At 55.7% G+C, this 22672-nt stretch overlaps 1 protein-coding gene across 1 annotated transcript; it reads left to right on the forward strand.

The window, feature by feature from the left end:
* Positions 1-5785: 5785 nt before the first annotated feature.
* On the forward strand, positions 5786-19957 carry BLACAT1 (BLACAT1 overlapping LEMD1 locus; the record flags this gene model as incomplete). Its single annotated transcript, XM_081120965.1, has 2 exons — positions 5786-5862; positions 19821-19957. Exon 2 carries the CDS (start codon positions 19856-19858, stop codon positions 19955-19957), a length of 102 nt encoding a protein of 33 aa, XP_080977091.1. The 5' UTR covers positions 5786-5862; positions 19821-19855.
* Positions 19958-22672: the final 2715 nt, after the last annotated feature.

The following is a 22672-nucleotide window of genomic DNA, read 5'->3' on the forward strand; positions in this document are numbered from 1 at the left end:
AGCTGGAGAAGGGGAGAAGCAGTCCCACGTAGGACACAGAGGACAGTAAAATGGGTTCAGTGGATTAGGTCCTCATGAGATCAAAGAATAGTTTGAATGGGGGTCTGGCAGAAAATTAATTGAAAGGATAAAAGGCATTAGTGACTGAGGTGTTTGAAAATGAGGTTATTGGAGGTATAGATATTGGTAAGGACAAGATTTTGGGTGTGACCATGTGAGTGGATGGAAAAGATAGCAAAAAGGTAGCAAGTGATGGGATCTAGCCCCATGGATATGAAAGGTGCTGTGGTTTTTGCAGAAGGAAGGAGTAGTTTGGAAGCCCTTTTACAGACCCCGAGATGTGTGGGTCTTCACCCTTCATTCTTGCCTCTAGTCAGGTCTGCTGGGGAGGCAGTGTCTTCAGGGGATTGCCAGGTATCACGGAGCATGTCAGTGAAGAGAATGTTGGGGGAAGGGCTTAAGGGTAGAGGGGCATTGGCTAGTGGCGGACTGAGTTCCAAAGGATACAGGGGAAATGTTTGGGAGGGTAGGGAGAGGTGCGAGATAAAATTCAATTAGTAGCTGGTTTGGGGATTTGGTCTGTGGGATTATAGATGATGCAGGTGACTAGGATTTGTGATACGAGGCATGAGGGGTCCTGACATTGCCATTGAGGAAGGTGGATGGTCAGTTAAAGCTACATGCAGTGTAGTATTTAACTGGCAAGTGTGAGGACTCCACTGAATAGAAGGATGAATGAAACAAATCCTGGCTGTATCCCTGAGACAGCATAGTGCTGTCTGTGTCAGGCACATGGCAGAATCACTGGTGAAAACTGCGTGTATCTGATGCTCTGATAACTGTAATGGGAGCAGACCCAGCCCACAGCGTACAACAGGTCTCAGGATGTGTGAGTGGGTGCTGATAATCTCTAAGTACCTTTGATTGCTTAATATGGAAATCCTTTGCACTGTGTCCCTTCTGATGAAGGTCATTTCTGTGTTCAAGATTAACCAGGGGCTGGACGGTAGCTACGTTCTGCCTTAATTAGGAATAGGTGGACAGTAGGCAAAGGTGGACAGCAGGAAGGTGGCGTGTCCAAGGTTGAGGTTGCTGAGCATCCTGTGTCCCAGCCCCTGACCCAGACTAAAGCCCAGCACCCTCACCAGACCCTCCTCCAGAAACCCAGAGCAGAAAAAGGAGCAGCCACTCTTTCCCTGAGACAGAAAGGTGGCCATTCCAGCCCTGGCACTTGACTTTCCTTCCTTTCCTCCCTTAGCTGTTGCTCCTCTAGAATAAATGATTTCCATTTCTTTTGATTCTGATTTTTCTAGCCTTTCTGACCCTGTATGCCCCAACCTTTGTTTCATTGAGGCTGGGGCCACTATCTCTCTTTACCTCCCCAGAATCTCCCAGAAAATGCTTCCTTCCTATCTCCATCCCTCCCCCAACACCACTAGATGTGAGAGTGCAAAGCTTTTTTTTAAGAGGCTCTAAAGTTCCCACTGATGTTATGCCCCAGTGTCTGAGGTGACCTGGCCTGGACTCTGTGTGGCTGAGAGAGTGTCTCTTTGTGCTGGCTGATGAATGGCTGCCCTGTCCTGTCCGGGACCTCAATACCTGGAGGGTAACAGGAGAAAGCCCACTCCCCTCCTTAGGCTCCGCACCTGCTGCTCTCAGCTTTCCTTAGAGGCCACAGAGTGCCCGGGTGGGTAGCTCGCTCACTAAGCTTTAGCAGACTGATACTAAGGGAGTCGGTCCAGGAGTCCTTCCTGCCCTATCTTCTCTGGACAGAATGGGGCCTGCAGAGGGGCTGCCCAGACCCCTGGCCTTTCCTCCCCATCATCTCTGCTCCATCTCCATCCATCTCATGTTACTTCCAGGAATTTGGTCTCTCAGTAGAACAATGAGCCTGCTGGGATGCGGTTTCCCTCTGTGACAGAGGGTTTGAACTGTAGAATTTCTGGGCTGGAAAATATCCCACCTGGTTGGACATCTTCACCTTTGCCTGTAGACAGAGCAGCATGCAAGCCTTCAGGCCAGATCACATCTGAAGGAGACTGATTTTCATGAGTAAAACATCCTGGTGTTTCAAACTGAAAAACTCAATTCAGTTCAGCAAATGTGTATGGAATCCCCATTTGGTGGTAGTTATATTGCTTCACGTATTATCTCATTAAAATGCTTCAGTATTCATTTTGGACAGGTAATACGTGCATTGGTATATCACAACTACTAGGGCTAGCCATGAAAAGCGAGTTTCTCTTTTTGCTCCAGTGCCCCATGCACTCAAATCCCCTTTCCAGCAGTGACTGCTGTTACCAATGTCTTGTGCGTGTTCCCATAGATATTCCACACACATATCGTTTCACTTAATCTTCACAACAGCCTTCTCAGGTGAGTACTGTGAAAGCCCCTTGGAAGGTGAGGGAACTCTGCCTGGGAAAGGCTGAGTAAGTGCACAGTGTATATTAGTAACAGTGGCAGTTTCAGTCGAGGTGTGTGAGTCCAAAGCCCATGTGGTTTCTGTTGTTAAATGATTTCCTTCCTTCCACCACAGCCACCGGTGCAGTAGGGTTGGCTTGAGAGCCTGGGTGTGCTGGGCCCTGTCCTAGGTGCTGAAGGTGCTCCTAGAGGCTGGGGATGGCTTAGCCCCTACCCTCATGGGGCTCACCAGTGAGCTGGGAAGGGGCACATACCTGAAGTCTAGTGGAGAGAAGGCGAGGAGCCACAAACTCTGCTTGGCCAAGAAATTTGTACTTGACACTAAGTAGGCCACTAAGTAGTATCCCTTTCTGACTTTCAGTTTCCCCATCTGTCCAATGGAGATAAACTTAATTCTCAGGGTTGTTGTACGAATCTAGGGGTAATAAATGTGGAAGTGCTTGGAAAGCATACAATCCCAGCATGTGGAAAGGAGTCTAGGTTGGTTCTAGGGACAGCTTCCCTGTGTGAAAGCCAAGTGTCACTTAATGACAAAGTAAACAGAGTGATACAAGACTCTGGGAAGTGTTCAACTGGAGCAGGAAAGTCATCATCTGTGTCCTTTATTTTAGGGTTATCTTTAGCAGGCACAAGTTGGTCCAGTTGCAACAGCAACTAGAGGTAAAATGGGGGTAGGGTGTGGGGTTAGCCTAGAATGAGAGATAATACACCAGTGAGCCTCTTTCAAAACCTTAAACTGCAGGACCTGGAAAGGTCCGCTCTGGGCTATCCTTGCAAATATTACTCTGGACAGTTCTCTTAGTTCCCCCAGGTACAAGGGCCTTCCCAGTCCTGCCTCCCTCTCTGCAACGTGAATTTTTACTTGCCTTCTAAAGCTAGTTACCAGCAGCTCAAACTCCTTTCTACGAGTTTCTTTGCTCAGAACTCCTCCCTTCCTTCCCAGACCTGTCTTTACCTAGCTATCTCAGTCATCTTTAGGCCTTCCCTTAGGTCTCATCTGCTCAGAGAAGCCTTTCTGGGCTCTCCAGAGTAGATTAAGGACCCCTGTTATTCACCATCATCCCTCCCCCCTGTTCTACTGATTAGCTCATATCACACCAGTCAGTGCCCGTTTTGTCCACCAGACTGTCCATTCCAGGGAGGTGGGCACCATGCCCACCACCAGGTCACCTATGTATCCCCAATGCCCAGGGCAGAGCCTGGCCTTTATGACATGCTAAATCACTTGTTGAATGAATGGCTGAAGTTAGTCACCCCTACTTCTAAGTTCAAAACTTGCCTGCACCTTGGTGTAGCACCCCTCACACAGTTGTAATTTTATTGTATTTATTTATTTTTGTATGACTGCTGACCTGAATCTTTTCCCTTTATATTCCTGGTACCTAGCCCACATCCTGGCTGGCACAGGGGTGGTCGTGCATATTACTTACTGGCTGAATGAATGAATGAATGAATTCTTGGAAGGGAGCTGCTTTGAACCAGAAAGTATTTCCTTCCCGCGCAGTTAATGAGCTGTCTTCCAGGTGGGGCATGGAAAGGCCCAGGAAACAGGGAACAAGATTGGGCTGGAGCTGATGGGGCTGGAGAAAGCCAAGAGCCTTAGTGCCATCTCCTCTTTGTCATTGCTACCGCGTGGAGGGCAGGAGATGGCCCCCAGGGAGGGGTCTTGGTCACTAAAGGGATCCTCTGGAAGGGGTCTCAGGGCCCTCTCTAACTGAGGTGGGCTTGGCTCTGGTGGCTGACCCCAGCTGCCCTTGCCTCTCTCCTTGGAGAGGGGGGTGAGAGCAGAGGTTGGGGGGAGAGTCTGAGACCCCCATCCTCCGGGCTTCTTTTCTCCAGTCTCTTCGTCCCCAAGACACCAGCCAGAACTGAGAGGGGCTAAGGGTCAGGCCGAGCAGGGCGGCGGGGGAGGGGCGGCGCAGGCAGCCGGCTGCTGTCCTCCGGTGTCTGGAGCCAAGGCCCGGGGCTCTTGGCCCCCGCGAAGGGAGGCGAGCCGGAGCTGTGCGGTGAATGCAAAGAGCCGGGCGGGCTCCCAGCCCGGCGCCGCCGACCGCGGCCTCGGCCACAGCCCAATGAGAAGAGAGCAGATAATTTATTCTCTAATCCGCGAGCGGTGCGGGCGCGGGCGAGTGGCTGGGCCAGGGGGTGGGTCTCCTCTGCCCCGCGCCCCCTCCCGCGCCCCCTCCCCGCGCCCGCCCCCCGGCTCCCGGCTCCCGGCTCCCGGCTCCCGGCTCCGGGCTCCGGCTCCCGGCGCGCACACACGTTTCCTGACAATTAGCAAGCACACCTTGGCCGCGCGGCCTCCGGCGGCGCCGCAGCTTTTGTCTCCAGCCCGCCGGGCTGCGAGCGCGGGCGCCTGGGCGCGAAGTTGCCGCCCGGACGCGCTGCTCCGGAATGCCGGCCGCCGCCGCCGCGGGGCGCGGGGCGCGGAGGGCGGGGGCGTGGGGACGGGCTCGCCGGCGCGGGGCTGGGGGGCTGCAAAAGAGTGGAGAAGAGAAAGAAAAGTAAGGCAGCGCCAGCCCCTCTTCCTTTGTTACAACCCTGAGTGTGTGCGGGCGCGAGCGCGCGCGGGAGTGTCTGTGTGCAGATATGTAGGCGCGCGTGTGCAAGTGCGTGCATGTGTGCGCGCGCGCGTGTGCAAATGCGTGCATGTGTGTGTGCGGGTCCGGACCGGCCGGGGGCGGCGGGACCCCCAGGCTCCAGGCGGCTTTGCCCGCAGGGAGTCGCGTCCTGGGCCTTTCTCGCTCTGCCGGGAACTCGGGCGCGCGGGGAGGTCGCCGTCCCGCTCTCGCCAGCGTCTCCAGGCGCTGAGCTCGGAGTTTGTTCCCAGACCCGCACCGAGCGGGGGGCGCGGTGGCCCAGGCCGGGCCTGCGGCGTCGGGGGAGTGGAAGCGCCAGCTGAGGGTCTGCCCTGACCGCAGGGGGCGCGCGAGGGGGTCTCCGGGCACAGAGCAAGGTAAGGAGGCCGCCCGCGGCCCCCTGACACCCCCGTAGGAGCTCGCGGTGACCCCTGCGAGGCCGTGGAGGTGGCTTGCGGGGCTACGGAGGGAATGGAGGGGACGAGGGCAGAGAGAGGAAGTCTGTCTAAACGCCAAATCCCTGAAGTTCAGCGCATCGGCTGTCATTTCATACCTTAATGCATATTTATGCTGCGCCGAAATAGGTTTGGTAATTAACTCCCGGAGTCATCCGCAGAGGTTAAAGGGACCCCGAAGATTTGTGCATTGATTGGGTACCTCGGCGGGGGTGTGTGTGCGCGCCCGTGTGTGCGTGCGCCCCGTGCGAACCCATTGAGAAGAATAATTATTTTTCTCCACTGGAAGCTACTGCAGAGACTCAGACCAGGAGGGAAGAGAGGAAGCTTGGAGAGGGAGAGAGGGAGAGAAAAAGAGACAAAGGAAGTGAGTGCGAGAGAGCAGCCGGCTCAGCATCCGAACTGTGAGTACTGAGCGGAAACACACAGGCGGAAAGTGCTGCGAGTCCGGGGCCCCCGGCTGGGCTGAGGGCCGGGAGCGCTTCGCGGGGGTTTTGGCTGGGCGGTGAGGGGTTCGGGGGGCATGGGCGGACTCCAGGAGGCGGCTCAGGCACTCACCTGGAAGCCGGCGCTGACCGGCCGCGGCTGCGTCAACCGCCTCCCCAGGTCGGCCAAAGGGAACCCCTCACCGGCCCCCATTGCCTTTGTTCCTTTTAAAGGTTTTTGCAGCTGGTGGGATTCAGGGGCGAGTGTGAGAGAGAGCCAGGGCCCCGGCTCAGGAGGTCGCCCAGGCTCCACTCCTGCAGGAGAGACTAGCTTTGGGTGCCACCACCCTTTCCTTCACCCCTCGGTGTGGGTGGGATGGGGAAGGAGCTATGTATGAGGCAGGGATCAGGACTTTGTGACACCTGTGCATGGGGTTGGCACTAAGAAGGGAAAAGCAGAGGTATCTGGCACCCCTGAGGCAAAGGTCCTCAGGGGACCCCATCATGGGATGCTAAGAGAAACCCTCTGGGCAGGACCACCAACTCTTGGCCCTGGGTGGGCTTCCCACCTCCCTCCTCAAACCTAGGAGCCTGGAACACCTAAGAGGGGCTGGAGCTGGATGCCAGGGTGGGGCTGGGAAGCACCACTGGACAGGAGAGCTTCCCTCTTCTCCTGAGAAAGGGTCCCTGACAGAGTGACCATAGAGAACCGGCCGGCCACCGGCCCCTGCCTCTATGGGTTGGTCAGGAGAGGGCGCCTGGGGGCCCTCCCCTCCTGACTGTCATCCCACAGCCTGCCTTTGGAAGCACTAGAACCCGCCCTCCTCCCCTCAATTCTCATTAACAAATTGTTCAGGTTTGATTTTACTTTTTTTTCTGGTGATTTTTCAGTGTGCCTTCGTCTGCCAGTGAACAGCTTAGCCCAACTTCAGCCTTGAGAAGGGCTAACTTTGGAGAGATAGTTGGCTCAGTTGAGGCTGGGATGAGAGCCCCAGGACCAACAGCTCTGAATTGATTGTCCTCTAATAAGCCCCCTGGGAGGGCAGTTTTGGTGGCCTGAAAACCCTGGTTACATCCTACAGGAGGATACAGCTGAGGCTCAGGGCTGGGAACAGTGTCTATCTCTGTCACTCAATTCCAGCTCCCATCGCCCCATTGGGGCCTGTCACAGTCAAGTGAAAGGTCACACACACACACACACACACACACACACACACAGAATATCTGCCTGAGGCCACTTGCCTAAAGGCATGAAGAGGAAGGAGGGACCCTCAAATAGGGAGGGCCAAGTTCAGTTTAAGAAACCCCCAACCCCACCTCACTGAAAGGCAGTGTGGGGCCTTGGGTGGTGGAGACCAAGGGTCAGGGCTGTAGGACTGCTCTGAGTGCAATCATATGCCTGTGGGCCTGTCTTCCCATCACTGTCTGCTTGGTGGCTGTGCTTTATTGAGTGCTGCGTCCCAGTGCCTAGCACAGTCCCTGTCTTATTGTATGTGCTCAGTGCATGTTTGCTAAATGAGTGGCTCCCCTGAAGACCCTCTCCCCACACCCAACCCCCACATCTCTGCCTGCCTCCTCCTCTGAGACACACTCCACAGGGGCTTGGGGGAGCCCAGCTGTGTCATTCTTTAGGCTTGGCCACCATCGCCCAGTGTGGGTTGAGGGAAGCTTGGGAGGAAAGGAGTGGGGTGGGGGGAGGAAATAGGGTCTGGACAGATCCTTGGAACATTTTGATATTCATGAATTGCTCAGGTTGAAATGCATGTGAGTTTGCCAATGACCCATTATTGTATTTTTTCTTTAACAGCTTGACTGCTCTGAGAGGCAAAACTGTGGCCAGGTCCTGTGCTTGGGGAGGCTGGATTCTTGTGACACAAGCACTTCCCTGTGTTTTCTCCCTCCCATAGCCCAGTCCTGGGAGCACAGGAGAAATCAGATGCAGGGGCTGAAAGTATTAGAGCTATAAAGACCCCCCTTTGATCTCTCTGTCCCCTGGTCTCTCTCTGCCTTGACTGTCTGAGGCTATCCCAGGTCTCTCTTCTCTTCCTGTCTCAAAGAGCCCAGGGACCCTGCCAGGTGGGAGCTCCCTCTGTTTGCAGGGGGGAGGGTCAGAACTAGGTTTCTGAGACAACTAGACAAAGCCCCCCCCCCCCCCCCCGGAAAAGAAAATTCATGCTTGACCTCTCTGTGCTTTCTTGTTCAATGGAGAGCACCCTCTCCCTGGGGGGCTCTGAAGCCAGTGACTGAGAAGGAACCTGAGCGGATCATGCTTTGGAGTGGAAAGGGAGCCAGGAAGCAGTGGAGGTTTGTGCCATAGAGAAGGCTACCTGCGGGTCCAGAAATAGGGCGGTCATCCTGTTCTTGGTAGCAAGCACACCGCTGGGCTGGTTCAGGTCTAGAGGACGATGTGGAGATTGCCAGGCTCCACTGGAGCCAGTCTTCTCCTGGGTCAGTTATGGGCCAAGGACTGCACCCACAGACCCATCCCAATGACAACTCCAAATCTGGAGGCCTGTTTGGGGCAGAGGCAGCAGAATCAAATCCCTGGCACTCCTCTGAAGGTTCTGCAGTGCCCTTCCCCCACCATGGTGGGTGGAATGAGATGCCAGGGGGGGTGTTCCCTACCCCTAACCACAGCTTGCTCCAGCACAGGGACTCTCTTCCCAGAGAGTGCAGACATGAGGGGGCTCCAGGCACACACCAGACCTGAAATATGGGAGAACCTAGATCTTTTCCCCTTGTTTCCAAGCTTCACCATTTATTCATTCACTCATTTATTCACTCATTCATTCAACAAATACATGCCTGTATCATTCAGCCAACATCCTTAGAATAATGTGGTATGCTTCCAGTTTAACCTCTATGTTAGGGTGTGTGGGGTTGTGAGAGAGAGTGCTTCACTTTCCTAATTTAGAATCTTCTTAATGTCCTGGTTTCTTGCCACCATGGGTGAAGAGGCAGGGCTGCTGGGCTCCAAGCCCCTCAAAAGGTACATAAATCTATGAAAACCTTTGAGAGAAGTCAGCTACAATGTAGACTCATGAAATCTTGGAGGTGATGGGACCTTACGTTTGCTGTAACTTCCTTCCACATGCAAGAATCCCTTCGACACTAGCATACCATTTATTGAGCACCTACTGTATGCCTGGCAGTGGTTCTGAGAAGTGGTTGTGCACCTTGTGTTTGACTCTGGGACCAGAGAGCACACCGGCTCCTTGAGAAGCGGTTCTAGGTCTTGATGCTTTTCTCAGGCTGAGCCTAGTCTGTGCCCCTGGCCCTTCTGTGGCTTTCTCTCCTGTGGAGGGCGAATGGCTCCCTTCCCCCCCCCCCCACTCCTTGCAAAGAAGTGCTCTCTAGTTTGCCTTATTTTCAGCTGCAACCACCTCCAACCTCAATGCCTAGATGTAGGCTAAGGATTCAGGGTGACTGTGTGCCCTCGAGGGCAATGGTGGGACTGAGGGCTTCTTAACAAGGGGGCTGCTGCCGCCTGTTCCCCAGTGAGAAGGCTCCAGTTTCCAGGCTGGACCTGGTTCTATAGCAGGTGCGGACATTAAAGGACTTATTGCTGGAGAGGGGATGGCACCGCAGGGCCCTTAGAGTGTGTGCTCTCTAGTCAGGCTGCTGGGCCCTGCGGGGAATGGCAGGAGGCTGGGGATACCTCAAGTCCATGGCTAGCCCTCTTCCCCTCCCACTCTGCCTCCCACTCTGCTTGTTTGCCCGTCGGCCCTCTTTCTTCATTGTCAGCATTCTTCCTTCCAGGCTCTCCTTTCTCCCTCAAGCTTCCCCTGCCCCCTGTTCCAAGAGCAAAAATGCCCACCAGCCTCTGTAAGCCTCTTCTTACCAGAAGATAAGAAGAATCGTATTTGTGTTATTGAAGGCCTGGCGTGTGCATGCCACAGGGTTTTCACTTAATAAAATATTAGTTCCTTCCTCCCCTTCCTTTTTCTCTCGAAACATCTCTTACATTCCCATCTACTGCACTTTCCTCTTCTTTCACAATGTCTCTCGGTGTCTCCCCCAGTTCCGTCTCCTCCCCTCGTCTGTTTTGTCTCCCACCTCCTTTTGCTTCCTCCTGATTGTCCCCTGCCTCCCTCCCCCAACTTCTGCCACAGGCAGGCGGCTGGGCCCAGGCTGTGCTGACAAGAGCAGGGTGGGAAGGGCTGGTGGCTGTCTCGGCTTCTCATTAGAGGCCCAAGAATGTGTGGAGTCATGAGGGACAATGGGAGCCAGCCACAGGAAGAATGGGGCCTCTGTCGGGGCAGGAGAAGTTTCCCAAATCCTCAGCTCAGCTGAATGGAGTACCTGGGGGGCAGGGCGGGGTGGAAACTCGGGAGGTGGAGAGGAGGCCACAGGTGGTGCCTGGGGGAACTGGCAGGGCTCTCGCCGACTACAATGGGAACTCCGAGCATCTGTTGGCGTTTCTGGGGAGAGCGCAGACCTCAGAGGTGACTGCCTCTCTCCCGACAGTGGCCTGCCGTGGGAAACAGGGCCAGGGAAGCCAGAGAGTACATATAGTTCCTCGAGTGGCCCCAGTTCTCACCCCCAGCAGAGCTGCAGGAGGTTTGGGGGTGGCCACAGAGGAGACAGGAATGGTGGGATGACTCAGCTTGAGGAGGGTGAATCCTTGGGGTTCTCACCAAGTGGCTGCCTTTCTCTAGAAAGCAGATTCTCAGGGTTGGAGGAAGCAGGGTTTCCTCAGACAGGAGGTGAGACCTCGCTGACCTGCCTTCCCGTCCCCTACATTCCAAGGAGGTCTGGACAGGCCACTGCCTGACACCTAATAGCTGTTCTTTCCCCTCACTCCCTAGTCCTCTGGCCCCAGAAACACCTTGGAGAGAGGCTGCCCCCTTCTAGAGCTTACTAGGGGCTTTTCAGGTGGACTGGGCTGGCAGGCAGGCCAAGGACAGGGGATCCATGATCCGAGGGAAGGACCAGGTGAGGATGAGTGGAGGGGCCAGACCTGAGCTGGTCTGAGGATCTTCGAGATAGAAGGACAGACGAGTGCAGGAGCAGAGGATGTGGAGGGACACAGTGGGGTCTGGGAGTTGGGGCTGAGAGGTAGGGAGGGGCCTCTGGGCAGCTGCCTCAGGTCTCCTGCCAAAAATCAAACCATAAAAAAGCTGGAGGGGAGGAGCAGGGGAAGGAAGGAGAGAAAGGAGATGGGGAGGGAAGGAGGGGGGTGAAACAGCCCCTCCACTCCAATAGCCTGGCAGGGGGATGTGAGTAATACATGGCTAGTTCAGAGGGAGTGAGATCAAAAGCAAGCAGATACAAGAGGTTTGTGCTTCACCGACCAGACAGCCAGAGGCTCAATGAGACCTTTGTTACCCAGGCCCAAGTCAGGGTTGAAGGAATACCTGACCTCCTGCCTGCCCAGCCCGCCCCCACACCCACGGGCCACTGGGCTGGGGGAGGGGCGGCCAGGTCCTCACAAGTGACTCAAATTGAGTTGGGCACAGCTCAGAGCTGGAGGCAACTGGAAGAGGAAGAAGGCCTGCCCCGGTGGCAGGAAGAGGAGCTTCTGGGGGTGCGCAGAGGAGTGAGTGGCTGCATGGAGGCTGGAAGTGGCTCTTCGGGAATTGTGAGGGAGTTGGAGCCTCACTGGGCTCACCAGGTGAGCAGCCCCTTGGACCCCAGCCCCTGCCCAGTGTCCCTTGGGAGAGGACTGAGGGCATTCTGCTTGGAGCCCACAGTGTCTGCAGGTCCTAAGTCTGGGATTTGGGGGCCCATCGGAAGGGAAAGGGAGAACCAAAGGCTTCAGCTGTTGGGATTGATTACCCAAAGTTCAGGTGGGAAGTTGGGGGGTGTCCGGTTTGGCCCTTAATACTGGGCATGACTAGTGTGTGTGTGTGTGTGTATGCCCACGCATGCATGGGAGCGCTGCTGGGGAGTGTGGGAAGCCAACCAGGCTCCTGCAGAGAGCCAGTGAGCCTCCTCCAGAGGCTGAGAGTAGGGCTAAGGTGGGGGTTTCACCTGCTCCCTGGCAGAGACAGGGCCTGATCTGTGCCTAAGGCCTCTTACCATTCCATTGAGGGTCCGAGAGAGGTCAAGACCAGGCTTGGGGATCTGAATTCCCTGAGGCTTCCTGAACTCTCCTCCAAGGCTGATGTGTGCCCACAACGAACCCCATCAGGAAGGGGGAAGAAGAGACAGTCTTGTGTTTAGAACACATCTTTTCCAGAGTCCTGAGACCTTGGTTTCCTTTGACTCAGCTCTTCACCCTAGTCCTGGACATGCCTGTGCCACCCACCATATCCTGCCCATGAGGGAGGCAGAGCACCAAGCAGCCCTCCCACAGCATCACCCAGCGATAGCTCCAAGGCTAGCTGTTCTCAGACGGTGGGAATTTCAAGCTCTGGCCCTTTTCCTGCTTCCATCTAGGTCTGAAGACAGAAGTCCCACTTCCCTCTAAACCACACATGAATGTGAACAGTTTGTAACCACCAGGACTAGTCAAGGAAGTGTGGGCCATCCCCTAACCTTGGGGGTGCTCAAGAAACTTGTTCATCCCTCTAAAGAAAAGGCAGGCTCTTGTCTCTGCTCTCCTCTACCCAGACCCTCCTCCCTTCTACTTCCTGTGGCTGGACTAGAAAGGGTTAAACTCTGGAAGGAGAGAGCCTAATGTGGGCTGGTCCTGGGCACTGCAGCATAGCTGTGAAAAGGTCCGGCCTTATTCTCTAAGGAAGGGAGTAGTTAAGGACCCTGGGCAGGGGGCTGGAGGCTAATTAAGGAAATTTGAGGAGGTCCTTTATGGCCTGGAAGCCACCCCTCATACCCGGAGGGAGGCCTATTGTGTGGGGACTTTTGTGGGGCAAGAACTGGAAACTCATTACTGGGATGGCTTTAGTGCTTCTGGGGCCAGGTGGTGGGGGGTGGTGAGAGAATGTAACCTGGGGGGCCCAGTACCTCAAGGGAGGCAGTGTGGGTGGGTGGGTGGGGTTGGTGGGAAGGGGCATGAGGGCACCCCAGGTACCTTCAGATCCTTGAGTCCTTTTGAGATTCCTGCTGCTGGACCCCCCTCAGCTCTGCTGTGGCCTATGGCTTTTCATTCCTATGTGATTGCCATTCCGAACTCATGTAGGGCTAAAAGCCATGGGCTACAGTGAGGGGCCTGCTCCTCCTGAAACATCTGCGCCTCCCCTCAGGACCAGGCTGGGAGACAGCCATGAAGGCCACCAGATGGGGCTCTGCTTGGGGGCGGGATGTGCAGGGGGCCTGGGGCTAGGCTGTGTGACCTTGGCCAAGTCACTTCCCCTCTCTGGTCCTGGTCCTTCACTCTGAAATGAGGCTGGACTGGTGATTCTAGAGGGAAATTCCCTCTGAGGCTGGAAAGAGACATGCGAGGGTGCTGAGGTCTGAGTCAGTTCCTTCCCCCTTGCTGAGTTACTGAGGCCTGGCCTGTGCTCTGGGATTTGGGGGCTGGAGTCAGGAATGTTGGGCCACTCAGCACCTGGACCTTTGCTCAGTACCTCCAGGGCCTCCAGGACCTCTGCTTCTTGGCCTCACTCACTTCTCTGTGGTCAGCTTGAATCTTCAGCCTTTTTCTGTGTAAGAGAGACCTTGGGACCTCTCAGTGGCTGAAATGGGAGTGCTCAGGCTGGCCACTGGGGAAAGGAGGTTCTGCACAGAGAGTAGGGAGGCAGCACCCCCCACAGGCTGCTAGGTGGAGCCCAGGGTCCTAGCTCCTGGCTTCCTACCCTGTCCAGGCATCTCCTCCCTCCCTCCTGGGTCTATGAAAGACCTGCTCTCCCTCATCCCTCCTGCCTGACTGGCCATACCTAGTCCTCTCCCACAATCTGCCTAACTCTATCCCAACCATCCTGGAAGACTCCAACAGATGGCTCTGAGGCATGCAGTCTGGCTAGAGTGGAGGAGGAGGCACCCTCCCTTCCCCCTCCCCTCCCCTCCCCTCCCCTCCCCTCCCCTCCCCTCCCCTCCCCTCCCCTCCCCTCCCCTCCCCTCCCCTCCCCTCCCCTCCCCTCCCCTCCCCTTCCCTTCCCTCTTCTCCCCTCCCCTCTCCTTCCAGCCCCCAGTCTGCCTAAGACAGACCACTGAAGTCAGAGTACTTACTATATTTGGTATTGAGAATCAGAAGGCAAGTTACTTATACTGTCTCCGAGCCTTTAATTTCCCCAGCCAACATCTACCTAGTGCCTGTCGTGTACCAGGTACAATTCTGTCCGTCTTGCCTGTGCTGACTCATTTAATCCTGGAAACCACCATTGAAAAAGGTACTATTATTATCTGAGACACAAGGGAGCTAAGAAACTGGCCTCAGCTCATAAGGCTATTAAGGGGCAGAGCTGGGATTTGAACCTGTGCTCTTACCACATCAAGCTGGAGGTTGGGAGCACCAACAGGAAGTGCTGTTCCCGCCCAGGGGTTCTTCTCACAATGTCCCTATTGGACCCAAGTCTATAAATTGGCCCCCAGGGCTGGATTCTAATCACTATTTAAAGGTCCATCACTGGTTTTCCTTCTTCGAGGGTTGGGGTTCAGGAATCAAAATAATAGGAGAAGCAAAGAGAAAGCCCAAGCCAGATGGGTTTTGCTGGGGCTGATCGAAGCCACTTCCCTTCTCACCCCAACTTTGATGGTGCACAGAACAGAGAAGAGAATTTGCCAGGGTTTTCACTTGCCCTCTGGGTTCTCTGGCCCAGAGATCAGAGGTGGCTTGCACCTTCCCCACCTCCCTCCTGCCCATCTGCCCTGGCTCAGGATCAGCCTATCCTGTTCCCTTCCATGCTCTGGGGACACCCAAGCACCTGACTTGCCTCCTTTAGCTCCTGACCTCCTAGTTGAAAAGTTGGGCTGGAGCAGTACCCTTCCTGCAACTGGAATCCTGTTGCACAGTTTGCCAGGAAGGCCCCAGCACCGGCCTGGGCCTGGGATTGAGGGGACAGGTGACTGTTCCAGACATGAAAACTCCAGCAAGGCTTAGCAGTGGCTGCTGGGTAAATGTTTGTTGAATGAATTGAAGGAATTGTGAACTGGTGGAAAAGGGGAGTGTGGCAAAAGCAGTAAGTTGTCACAATCCGGGACAGAGAGCAAGCCCACAGCTCAGCAACTCACCTGGGACAGTCCTACCTAGATGGGCCTAGGCCTGAGGAGTTCCTGGGCTTATAAAGTTGCAGCTCTTTCTGTTCTTTGTCTCTTGGCCTAATGCCCTCTCTCTCCGGACGACTTGCAGATCAGAGGCTGCATCTATCCCGTTCCCTGTTTGCAGGCAGCTGAAACCTAAACTGTTCTGAGCAATGTAAGTCTTCCGTAGTCCTCAGGGACAGCTGCAGAAGGCCTCCCTCTGCAAAGTGCGTCCATGTTAACAACACAGATTCAAGCAAATCTCTGGCTGAACTAGTCCTATTTTTCAGTGGAAATGGAGTTCGATCCTTTCTATTGAAAAAAAAATCACTGTTCTATCTAGAAAGGGCTGGCACTAACATTTGACCTCTGTGGGCCTTCCTGGCACTGCCAGTTTGGGCCACTGGGTTCTGAGCTGCCATTGCAGGTCAAGTTGATGCCCCTAGTCGTGTTTGTGACAACTGTTAGGTGAGCCAGCCTCTGCCAAGCAGGCCTGAAAGACCCCATAGGCCAGGGCATAAGGACACTTCAGGGCTGTTGGTATTCTGACCCTTCTAGCTCCCATAGCCCCAAGTCCCTCAGAAGCACTGGTCAGTGTGTGGCTGTCCTTATAGTTGGGGGGAGCTTCCCTTCTCTGCATATGTGGGCAAGCAAGAAACAAGGGGGCCTTGCCTGGGCACGCCCTGGGAGACAGAGAGGACCTCGGCTGCAGATTCCAGGGTGCTCTGTTATCCAGAGGCAGGAACTCAGTCTCAAGCAGGCCAAGAAGGAGTTAATCTCCAAGGAGAACTCGGGCTTCTCCCAGACTGGAGGCCTGTGCCCAGCTTTGCTGCTGCCAACTCTGGGAAGAAGTCCTGGGATCTGTAGTTTGTGCCACCACCCACCCCTGGCCTGCCTGTTTATCAACACAGTCATGGAGACTACAGTTCCCAGAAACCTACAGAGGCCAGGCTTTAGGGGGAGGGGTGGGGTGTGAGGCTCAGTGGTGGCAGGAGAGGGAGAGGGAGAGGGAGGAGGTGGGGAGAGAAAACCCAATTCACCCCCTTCCTTTCTAATTCTTCCTCCTGTGTGTCTGCTCCAGCGCCCGAGTTAATCCCCCAAATCCGGTCTCCCAGGCCGCAGCTGCTTCCCTTCGCAGTGATGAATGGCTCGGGGAGGGAAGGTGAATTCATATTTTAATTACTGAGGCCCTGTGCTAAGGGGGCTGGGGAGGGGTGGAGGGCTCAGTATTGTTCTAGAGGCTGAGGGTGTCCCTCCTCCCTGGGTCACTTCTCTTTGGCTATTACCTGGGGTAGGGGATGGGGTGGATGGAAGATGGGGGGTGCCTTGATGGAAACTACCCTGCTTCTGCTTTGGAAGGTGAGGGGATGGGTGCGGGGAGGGACAATATCCCTTTCTTAGTTGTCAGAGAATTCCTAGCCTGTGGCAACACTTGTAGTTATCTTCCTGCCCTTCCAACCCCCACTGCCGCCCACTTAGAGAGGACACTGCCCAAATCTGAGACACCCAGGAGTTTGGGGTCTGCGAGCCTGGAGCCCTGGCTTTCCCCTCATCTTAGTGTCCAGCCTGTTCTGAGTCCCTTCCTCTTCTTCACGTGTTCAAGAGACCTCTTACCCACTGCCCCACTTTCGCTGGAGGTTCTAGGGTTGCAGGACCCCAGGAGGGTGGCTGGCAAAGAGAGGACATGTAGGGGTGAGGGCCAAGGGAAGGGGTCAGCAGGGAGGCTGGGGAACCTCCCGGTGGTTTGGGAGGATGCTCTGTGGGTTGGCAGCTCTTCGGCTTGACTCCCTCCAAGCCGGCAGGCAGAGGGTCCTCCGTGCCCCGCACCCAGGCCATCTTGGACCTGAGCTGGAAAAGGCCAGAGAGGAGGCTGTGGAAGAAATCCGGAAACAACAGCTTGCAGTTAGATGCAGCCAATTGTGGGATAGCAGGGGTTTGTCCAGCTGCTACCTCCCTTTCCTTCCTCCTCTGTTTTTCGATCCCTTAGCCTCGGAAAATTGAGGTTGGAGGGGGAAACTGCAGGGTAGGGGGGACGTTTTCATCGTGAGCACAGATGAGTTGGGAGTGCACCCAGGCGCGGGTCCAATTGCTTCACTGAGACTCCTGGACTCTGCCCATTTCCACATTCAGACCCCTTTCCCCTCAAGTAGACACAGCAAGAGGTGGTTCCCCGGGGCCTGACTTCCCCAGGGAGCCCTCCAGCTACTGCGGGAGCCTTCTGCCAAGTGAAGGGGTAACCATAGGGGGGCAAACAGAGAGCAGCAGAGGGGCTCCCCAGGTACCTGCTGGTGGGGTGGAGGGACTCTGGGGGAGGAGAAGGCCCATAGCAGGAGAGCTAAAATAGGAAGGGGTTCTCTGCTCTACGACCCCCCACTTCTGGGGCTGACCAGGGACCTGTAAGCCCCAGACAGCCCAGGGCTTGTAGTCGTGCACCTCACAGGGCAGACCCTGGCAGGCCCTGGTGGAGAGGTGAGAGCATTTTGGATCAAAGACCTGAGCGGAATCACCAGGCTCTCCTACTCGCTGTGCTTCGAAACAAGGGCCCAGGAATCCCGGTGAGGCAGTCAGCTCTGGACGGCTCTGGGAGCCAGGCTGCAGCCCCCAGTGGCTTAAGGAACCTCCTTTCCTCCACTGCGTAGGTCCTGGCTCCTCCTACCCTTCCGCAAGGCATCCCTACAGGAAAACCTCAGGATTTTCTCACCTTCCCAAAGGAGCCCAGTAGGAACGTGAACGTCAGGGGACACGTTTTGCTGTTTTTAAGAAAGCTGGCCTTGGAAGGGAGGGAGCTTTGAGAGAGGAGTGGATCTTTGCACCCTGGGACCAGATGCCCTGAGCTGCCATGAGCTCCTGGCTGGGGTGCGAGAGGGGAGTGATGGTCTGAGCTACTCTCCTGGCTTGTTTTCATTATGAGTTCCTTCCCCTGGATCTGCTTTGTTGATTTTACCCCAGATATTTTTCCTGTAATCATGGGACTGTTTTGTTGATAGTACCTTTGACACACATCCCCCAGCAAAGAAAGTGTGCAATTACTAATGACAAGGGAACCCTCCTGTTTTCCCTCCCTCCCTGATCAAGCTAAGGTTCCCAGTGGTTTGGGGTCTAAGTGTTAGACCTTGATGAACTTCCTGGTACAATAAAATGAGGAAATGAAGGCCCAGAGAGGTATAACCACTTGCCCAGGGTGACACGGCATGCCAGCGTCAGAGCCAAGAATAGAACCCAGGCCACCTACGCCCCAGTGTAGATACCTGTCTCTCTCTAGGTTTGTCTCAGGAGGGATTCAGAGATAGCTGCAGCAGATAGATCTAGAAATATAGTAGTTGTGTCTCGGCTCTGTCTATATATACATATCTCGCAGATTGCTCCTGCTGTCTATATATACTCCAGGAGAGTGGGTGTGTGGACAGTGCTGGAAAGCGGGTGATTAGACCAGTCTACCTGCCCTTGCTGACTCACGCTGGGCCTCCTGCCCACCAGCTGGCCACTGGAAATGCATTGCACCTATAAATGGCAGTCAATCACTGTATTACCCGGACACTGAGGGGTGAGGGAGAAGAGAATCCTGACAGGACCTAGCTCCACTGTGGGCACTGTGCTTGGGGAGGGCCTGCCAGCTGGGCCCCCTGCTCTACCTGGACAAACATGAAGGAAGTTTGGCCAGGCTTGTGGAACTGTCCAGAGAGCCACCACCGGGGCCATGTCAGGTTCCCCAAACATGGTGGGAACACTTTGCAGGGGTGCCTAGCATTTGGGGCCTGGGACATCCAATGTGATCTCTATTGCAAGAGGGGCTAGGGCGGGGACAGCCCCCTGCCTCCCTCCTTCCCCTCAGTGTGTGGGCTGCCTTCTGTGTTGTTAGAGAGAGGAGTGATTCCAACCAGGCACAGGATGGGTGCAGGCCTCGGTTCCATGCAGGGCCTTTCCTTTGGACCCAGCTGTTCTGTTCGAGTTGACTGAATGCACTTCTCCCTCTGGGGCAGGCAGCCGAGGCTGGGGAGGCCTACATGAGCACTTAGAGAAAGGGATACTCTCGCAGAGTGGATCTCCTGAAGCCCTTTCCCACCCTCAGCCAGACTGCCACAGGCACTAGAGGGACCCCTGCTTCCTGTGCTGAGAGCCCTGTCAGCCAGAGGTGGGGGACAATGTGCCTGGCTGGGGCAAATCCAGCTTCTGCCTCAGACTTATTTTGTGCCAGGGAAGAAGGTATACTTTTACCCTTATTCCATACCTCCCACGCCCTTTTCCCAGCATAGGTGCTCAATAAAATAGCCTCTTGGCTAAAGGAACCTCTGCTTTCTGTTCTCTGCTGAGGACGGGGGTGTGTGCTGCCCTGAGCGGTCAAAGAAAGTGCATTATATTCCCATAGACTCCCCTAAGGGTATCAGCACCTGGGGCTGCTAGGGAAGGAAAGAAGCTAGATGAGGGACTTCAAGGCCCACAAAGTCCCGCCTTTGGGTCGTCAGACCCTGCGACCTAAAGGAGTGAATGGAACGCTCCCTCCCAACCCGTGTACAAGGGCCCAAGCCAGGGCTTTTTGGGGGCCAGTCTGCATCCTGTTCCAGCCACAGGTGTGTGGCGATGGGGTCAGCTGCGAGCTTCTCTTCCCTGCTCTGGACTCACCCAGGCTCCAACTTGAGGAATGCCATCAGCCCCCCACAGACCAGGAAACAGGTTTCAAAGCTGCTGTTTGGTGGCATACCCCTCCCCCGGCAGGTACAGGGATCGAGCAGGGCCTGCGCAGCCCCAGGGAGTGGCAGCGACTCCATCAGGACCTGGAGGGCTCTGGGAACATTAACCCCAGCTTGCTTCTCTCTCCTGCCTTCCTCCCGCCGCCTCCTCCCCGCCTTTCTCTGCAGATCTCCTGTGAGCAGCCCCCAGCCTCGCCCAGGGCATGCCCCAGTTCACTTTCGCCTGCTTCTGCGGCTTCCACGGCTTCTGCAAGATGAAGCGGAGGAAGGAGGAAGTTCGCCGGGAGCGGGAGACAGCAGTGTGAGCAGGACGGGCCCCTTCTGCAGCCCCCCAGGCTCCAGGCCTCGGGCGCCCACTTCTGGCCGAGCCTTGGAGTAGGATTTGGCCGCTGCTCCTCTCGGCTTGGCATGACTGGACCTAACCCGAGGGCATCCGCCTCCTGTGTGTCTGGGCCCCCGGTGCCCATGCCCTGTGCTTCCAGTCCCTGGAGACCTCCCTGGAGACAGGTCCCAGTCGCTCCAGGGGAAGCCCAGGACCTGACAAGAAGCCCAAGAGGCCCCAGGAGAGAAACTTCTTTCTTGCCCTGAGGGCTCCAAGACTCTGCGCAGGGTAACTCCTCCCCTGAGAGATGGCAGCCTGGCCATTGCCACACAGGAAACGGGCTGCTGGCCAGAGAAGCTCCCAGTAGCCTTGACCCTGAGAAGCCTCAGCTAGACTGGGCCTGTTGGAGGTGGAGACGAGCCCCCTCCAAGCCCAGGGAGGGGTCTCTCCTGGGACCCCAGGACATGAGGCCTCTGTGGTTGTGGGAGATGAGTCCTTTCCCATCCTTCCCACTGTCCCCCTGGGCCAGGTGGAGCCAGGCGTGAAGGGCAGGCTGGTTGTCAATAGGATGGCTGAGTGTGGGCAGTGAGAGGCCAGCTATGTCTCCCTCTGCCCCGCTCCCCCCACCACACCACGGAGCAGCCTCCCCTCCAGCCCTGGCCTCTGATCCACTCACTTCCTCCATCCTCTTTGGCAGCAGCACAGATGGGGGGAGCTGTTCCCTAGGCCCTGACTCCCCTCCCCAGGGACTGTCTTATAGGCCCAGACTGAGGGGCCCTTTCCTGGACTGAGCCGTGCCCTCCCTGAATTCTCCTGTCTCCTGTCTCACCCACCTGCCTCTTCTCTTCTCAGAAGCCATAGGGTGGGAAATGCTTGCATGTGGTGCCTGTAGGGGAAATTCTGGGGAGAGGGAGCCCTCTAGGACTTTCCTGGACTTTTCCCCTAATCTCTCTACCCCCATTTACCATAGGATTCAGTCTCTGTTCCCACTCCCAGCCTATTTCCAGGAGGTAGGAAGCAAACAGAAAAACATTTCCTTCCTTTCCTTCCTGCCTCCCTCCCCTGATTTTGATATAACTTAGCCTGTCATTGTGCCTGGACCTGTCAGGTGCTGGAGGGTCATGCAGACAGCAGAGACAGCCCAGAGACACCAGCAGATTCTGTAGCTTTAGCAAGTCTTCTCTCCACATCACAGGAGCAGTCAGCCCAGGAGCAAAGGCAGGCCCCAGGCCCCTCAGGGACAGAACAACCTTTCTGACAGATAGCAGGTGACCTGGGAGGGGGGCGGGGGGGGGATCAGCGTCCTAGGGACAGAAGGAGGGGCTGTGTGCCCCTTTCCTTGGGATGTGGGCCTCTCAGGGCAATTGAAGAGGGCAGGAGACCTATTCTGCTGGTTCATCCAGAACCTGTGAGAAGCAAGGGCACATTCCATCCTGGCAGTCTTTGCCCGTCCAGCTCATGCTCAGGGCATTTCCTGGGCTTCTGGCAGATTTGGTAGATCCAGGTCATTTCTGTGAAGCCAGAGCACAATTTAAGATTTCTCTCCTCCCATCTTTTGCCCTACTCCCCAGCCCCAGCCTTCTAAAATCTGTTATTTCCTTTTATATCCAAAGAATTATAAACAGAAGTCCTTCTCTCAAGGAAACAGCAATAAAGGCCAGTGGGGTCACAGGGCATAAGAAAAACTCCCTGGTTCTTCAGCCTCTTGGACAGCAAAAGCCTTGGGTGAGGCAAAGAGATAGGCAGGAAGGTTGCAAGGTACCCTGACTGAGAGGCAGGAGAGCTGCCTCCAGGGCATGAGTGTCTAGCGGTTGCCTGTGATCTGAAGCCCCAGAGAAGTCACTCCTGTGGTAAAGAATGAAACTGTATCCCTGAGACTCAGAGGTGTTGGGTGTTATGTCCTGACCACACGGGCTCACCCCGAGGAAAGGTCAAAAGAGTGGAGAACATATGCGGGAGGGGTGGGGAGCGAGAGCTTGCCCCCGGCACCTCTCAGGCCTTGGCAGGGATGGCAGATGCAGAGGGTTGGCAGTGAGCCTGTCCAGAGAGCTCCTTCCCCTGGGAGAACGTCCTTGGCTCTGGAGGGACACTGGATATATTGAGCCCCTGCGATGGGAACATGGGAGAGGTCCCAAGGTCAAGGTATTTATTTCTGAGTGGAAACCAGCGGTGCCTGCACACAGCTGCCCTTGGCCTCCAAGCTAGTGGTCCCGTCTTGGGGCCAACGCTGCAGCTGAAATGGCCTGAGTAGGAGGCAGTAGCAGCTTCTAGCCAGACACCCCACATTCTATTGTCCCCGTTTCCTTTGCAGCCTCTCGGGAGACCTGTTTCCACCTGTCTGTCCTCGGGCTCACCTAGGGGAGAGGTTTAATCCCAAAAGGCAGGTGTGGCCCCAGAGTCTACAGACCCTGTATGTGACCCGGGGCCTCTGACTCCAGTCCAGGCTTTTCTTCCTCAGGTTCTTTTGAGGAGCAGGCAGGGCCTGGCCCCTGGTTTCCTGCCCCACCCTAAGTCTCACTCCTTCCCTGGGGTCAGGTTGGGTTGTCTTGCCCTCTCATTTCCATGATTCCCTCCCAGACTCCACCTTAGGGTGGGGACTGGGAGCTCCTGGGGTGAGGCTGGGTCCACAGGAGTGGATGATTCTGAAGAGGGGTCTGGCCTTTTGTTTTGGGGGCATGGCACTGAGTCCTTGTAGAAG

This window comes from Miniopterus schreibersii (genome assembly GCF_964146895.1).
Source record: "Miniopterus schreibersii genome assembly, chromosome: 19".
NCBI lineage: Eukaryota > Metazoa > Chordata > Mammalia > Chiroptera > Miniopteridae > Miniopterus > Miniopterus schreibersii.